We start from the raw sequence: 5674 nt of genomic DNA on the forward strand, positions 1-5674 counted from the left end.
ATTTTTATATATAATAAATATTAGTTTATTGGATTAATAATTTATAATGTATAATATTATTTCTTTTTAATTTTATTGGTTCCACCATAAAGTCGTCAGAATACACAAAAGTGTCGCATCCCATCGTCGAAAATCGGCGGGACAACTATCAATCACCTTCATCGATTGTTCGAAAGAAACCCCACCAACTTGTTACACCCAGTGCCGCCAGTAGCCACCTAAGACACTTCATCACAATCCGACGGAATCCTATATATCTGCCACTAAGTCGTCCATATTCTGCTACAACCACGAGGAGGTCTGATCCAAACACTCCTGGTCAGCTCCTCCATTGTTGCCTTCTACCCCCTTGCGTCGTCGTATTATCTCGCTGGAAATCGCCGATCATCGCCTACAGTCGGCCATTCTCGACGAAAACTACATCGGTCGATTACATACACAATGCACAATAAACCCAAGAAAACATACAGCGTATAGTCGACCATTCATTACTGATACTGATATCAATGGCGACAATATTAGATCAAGGGTTTTCAAACCACCATAGCCACTACAAGTGGTGGCAATGTTTTAGAACTCATTATTCGGTACTCGCTCAGCCGACTACCGAGTAGCGAGTACTTGGATTTGGTAATTCATGTAGAAATATTTTTAGGAAAATTATATATGTTAGAATCATAAGTTTATTGAAATATATAACAAATTTAGATATATGTGAATATACAAAAATTAAAATAAACACGATGACTGAGTGATGCTGGTGGTGGTGACTGAGTGATGGTGGTGGTGTTGTCCAAAATATGTTATCTTCCAAATATTTTAAAATAAATTAGGAGAGGTGGGGTGGTGTGGGTGAGATTTTTTGGTATTTTTATTTAAAACAATAAAGAAAGCACTTAAATGAAAATAAAAACAATTAAAAAATAATATTTATTATAAATAAAAATAACAAATTTAAAGTAATAATCCAATAAAAAAAATTAACACAGTAAAAAAAATTAAAAATTAATTAAATGAAATTAATAATCTAATAAAATAACACTTATTAATAGATAAATATTATATGTTAAAAATAATATTCATTAATATACAATAATCCAATAAAAAAGAAATTCAAAAAAATAATTAAACAATAATAATAATCAAATAAAGTAATATTTGTTAATATATAAATATAATATATTACATATAATATTTATTAATATATAATAATATCATAAAAAAATAATACAGAAGTTAAAAAGAATTAATTAAAAGAATTTATTAAATGAAAAAGAAAATTTGTATAATTGGTCCTTATAGTTTGGTAAAAAGATAAAACTAAAGAAATAATCCCTAAAATAAATCCGTCATTTGCCAAAAGTTAACAACCATGTTGTTAAACTTAATAAGACAGAAACCAAAACCATAACAAAACCATCAAATTAGGACTTTTTTGCTAATAAATTTTTTTTGGACCTTGCTCAAAGAAACTGAAAAACCACTAGGATATTTTTGCAATTTTGTCAAAATTCAAATATGAAAGCTGAAATCACAAAATATGATACTTGAATACAATATTAATAATATTAAGGCATTCTTTTTTGGGCCGGACTTTTGCTGAAATCGGGCCCGGATCCAAATGTGGACCCTTCGACACCTACTAATTCAATGGTAAAATCAAAGTTTGACTATTTAATGGTTTTTTTTTTCTATTTACCACTAGTCAACTATTTATATATTATAAGTTGAAATTTGTGTTCATCAACCATTTATTAGGCACACAATAACCAATTCATTATGTAGTTAATTTGAAATTTAAACGTGTGTATGTACACATACATATATGTATATGTATATCTACCTAGAAAGGTAAATTACAATATCCCAGATCAAGAAAGGAAAGCGATGTACATGTACATACTTAAATCCGATAATATACGATTTATATCAGGACACTTGCAATAGTTCCTTGATATCATATCCTTGAATCTATAAAAAAAACAGGCAACATGAAACTTTGTTAGCATTTATTTTAAACAAAATATCAACTACTATTATAAAGTAGAAATAAATAATAAATAAATAATCAGCTACGTTAGTGGTTCTAAATTCTTGGGATGATAACAAAACTGATATTTTATTCAACCAAATTAAAAACTCTCCTTTTGGCATGTTACATTAAAATTGTAATTGTTTCTTTTTATGGAAAAAAAATTTCCATGATGCATTTTGGAATTTGGATGATTAACAATTAGTCAAATGAGTAAATTACAATTTGGGTCCCCTAATTATAGCTGAATTTTGCAATTTTAGTCCCAAAAGTTTCTCTTCCCAATTTGGGTTCTATTTTTTATTTTTCATAATGATTTTGGTCCTTATTTGGTTCTTCATAACAATTTTGATCCTTATGTTTTATTTTTCATAACAATTTTGGTCCTCATTTTGACTTTTCATAACCGTTTTGGTCCTTATTTTGATTTTTCACAACGATTTTGATCCTCATTTTAATTTTTCGCAACCATTTTGGTCCTTATTTTGATTTTTCTTAACAATTTAGGTCCTTAGTTTGATTCTTCATAATAATATTGGTCCTCATTTTTATTTTTCATAACGATTTTGGTCATCATTTTGATTTTTCTTTACGATTTTGGTCCTCATTTTTATTTTTCAAAACAAATTTGGCTATTAATTTGATTTTTCATAACAATTTTGGTCCTTATTTTGATTTTTCACAACGATTTGATCCTCATTTTGATTTTTTTCACAACCATTTTGGTCCTTATTTTGATTTTTATCAACAATTTTGGTCCTTATTTTGATTCTTCATAACGATGTTGGCCCTCATTTTTTTCATTACAATTTTGATCCTCATTTTGGATTTTCACAACCATTTTGGTCCTTATTTTGATTTTTCTTAACAATTTTGGTCCTTATTTTGATTCCTGATAACAATTTTGGTCCTCATTTTGATTTTTCACAACACTTTTGGTCCTCAATTTGACTTTTCACAACGATTCTGGTCCTTATTTTCATATTCCATAACAACTTTGACACAACTCCCATACATAAAATGACTACATTACCCTTTATGTTTTTTTTTAAATAACTTACTTGGAGAATGGTCAACAATACAATAACACCCGAGTTCCAAAGCGCGTGTATTGTTATCGGAGTGAGAAGATTTCGAGTTTGGGCATATGAAAATCCCAAAGCAGTTCCTATATCACCACCATTTTCAATTAAATACAACATTTTAACATTCAAATACATCATTTTAAGCTTCAAAATATTAATTTTTTTTATTTAATGTATGCAGAAATAATACCAAGTATAAAGAGCTGTGGAAACTCCCCAGGAGTGAGATGTGCTGCTGAAAACACCGCAGCACTTATAAGAACTGAAATCGGTGTTGGCACCCTACAAAGATAATCATCATAACTCACACCATTAATAGCAACTTTCTTTACCCTTTTTACATTTTATAAAATTTAAATAATTAAAAAAATATATGCAGAACAAAAATAAAGACTACTATAGTTTTACCACTTTGTAAGAGACACCATAAGGAAACCACGAAACACATTTTCTTCAAGAACTGGAGCTAGAACACCTGTGATGCCTAACAAGCATATAGTACTACAACACACACACACACACACACACACAAAAGAAATTATTTGATTATTTATAATAAAAAGACAATATCCAATTATACTTTATGATGTGTTTAAAAGAATTAAAGGCAGTTGTGCACCTGACACTTGAGGATCCAATCAAAGGAAGCAAGCGAACAAGAGCATCAGTCTGGAACAAAGTTAATGATTTTTTTAAAAAAATAAATTTAAAAATTTATAATTACAAATGAGTTTTTTTTATAATATATAGATTGACTGACCTCTCTTTGAGGTGGCTCGCCACTGAAAAAGGCCATGGCAACTCCAGTAAGTGAGATAGTAATCAAGGCTCCAACAAGACCTATTCCAGCCCATAAAAGCCATCCTTTTTGAAGATCAAAAGGATTCCTCCAATCTGGAAAATTAATTTGATGAAATGTCAATAAGTTTGTAACAAAAAAAAAAAAACAATATGTTATGAGTTATAGTGATAATTACCATAGCTATACAAGTCTTTTTGTCCACTTCTGTTTGTGACACTATAAAGTGTTGCAAGTATAACAGCTGTTGTGAAGCTGAAAAACATAAAGAAACAAGGCAAATTAAATATATTAATAAGAAGTTAATTCAACGATATATAGAGAAAAATAAAATAAAGAAGTCATACGCCTGATCAAAAAAGAGTATTTCTGCCTTCTCATCAAGACTTAATTCTCCAATTTGAAGGCCAAGATATGGAAGAGCTGCAGCCTCTACAAGCCCTGTCAAAACAAAACTGCCTGGGCAAATATTACATTCACTTAGGGTTTATAGGAAAAATTGATAACTTTTTTAATGCATATGATACAAGGTACATGGAAGAAATTAGGGTTTATAAGGAAAGTAGGACTCATGGAAACAAAGATAAGCAAGTTTTACCCTAATCCACAAGCAAGTGAAGTCAGTGAAACTGTATACCACTCCCATGGTACATCCCATCGTTGCAGGATTGGCCACTCTAATCCACTTCCCTGAAGAACATTCCACCATTTGAATTAGAATCAGAACTTGCAAATTTACAAACTTGAATCAGAAAATTCATGATAAAGATTGTCGTGTAAAAGGCTTTTACTGCAAAATTGACACAATGTAGTTTATGTATATGTTGATGAAAAGATTGAATTTATTTGATATTGATTAACACTTTTACTAACACCATTGGAAGCTATATAGTTAATGGTGTCAAACTTTTGAGAGTAGATTTCTATTGAGAAACCTAGGGTAACCTAAATGCGTGGCATGGATTTACGATTTCCGAATTGGTTGAACTAGATCGGTAACAGAACAAGGACTGAATCCATAAAATTACGAATTTTTTTCAGATTTCTGATAATACCTCACTCAAAGTAGCATTCTCAAACGACAAAACTCCCAATGTATTTACCAAATAAAAACAAATTACCTTGTCATTTATAGAATCTTTATTCTTGTAGAAACAAACCGAAGAGAGGCCTCTCTTCAAAGCTTCCTTGTTTCTGTGATGCACATGATGAAACCTTAAAGCTCGATTTAATAGACATGGCGACGTAGAAACTCCGGTATGGTAGACTCTGTGAGTTGATTGAATTAAGGTTTTTGGTGAATATAGCTGAGGTTTTAGTGCGAGTGTGAATAGAGAAGACTGGGAAAATAATGAAGTGCTGGTGGTAATCGGAGCTGCCATCGGTGTCGGGTTTTCCGATAACTTCGTGCTACCGTTGTTCTGAAGATAAGGCAGGCAGGGTTTTGGAAAAGATAAGTTTCAGTTACGCCCTTGAATTTTACTTTATAGCTTTCGAGCCCCTGAACTTTGACCATTAAAAAGAGTCAACATCTTCTCATCTTTCCGGGTTTAGCCTAAACTTTTAGTTTTTTGGAAAAAATAGTGGGTACCTTTTAAGATTTCAAAGTTAACTGGTGGATTGGCTTTGTTTCACAAAATATGCAACATTTTAGCATTTTTTTGGTTTAAACTTGGTTGTTGTTTTATGATGATTTGATGATAAATTTATGGTGATTGTGGTACGTTGATGTTTTGATGATGAGTTTTATATGACTAT

The 5674-nt window shown here is 30.7% G+C and overlaps 1 protein-coding gene across 1 annotated transcript; it reads right to left on the reverse strand.

The window, feature by feature from the left end:
• Nucleotides 1-1766: 1766 nt before the first annotated feature.
• On the reverse strand, nt 1767-5372 carry LOC111896117 (uncharacterized). The gene is made up of 10 exons (XM_023892136.3): nt 5038-5372; nt 4515-4606; nt 4264-4371; nt 4095-4171; nt 3878-4011; nt 3737-3786; nt 3526-3618; nt 3308-3399; nt 3094-3200; nt 1767-1971 (listed from the first exon to the last, which is right to left on the reverse strand). The coding sequence occupies exons 1-10, from the start codon at nt 5296-5298 to the stop codon at nt 1930-1932; spliced, it is 1056 nt and encodes a 351-aa protein (XP_023747904.1). The 5' UTR covers nt 5299-5372; the 3' UTR covers nt 1767-1929.
• Nucleotides 5373-5674: the final 302 nt, after the last annotated feature.

Source organism: Lactuca sativa, chromosome 8 (genome assembly GCF_002870075.4).
Source record: "Lactuca sativa cultivar Salinas chromosome 8, Lsat_Salinas_v11, whole genome shotgun sequence".
Lineage (NCBI taxonomy): Eukaryota > Viridiplantae > Streptophyta > Magnoliopsida > Asterales > Asteraceae > Lactuca > Lactuca sativa.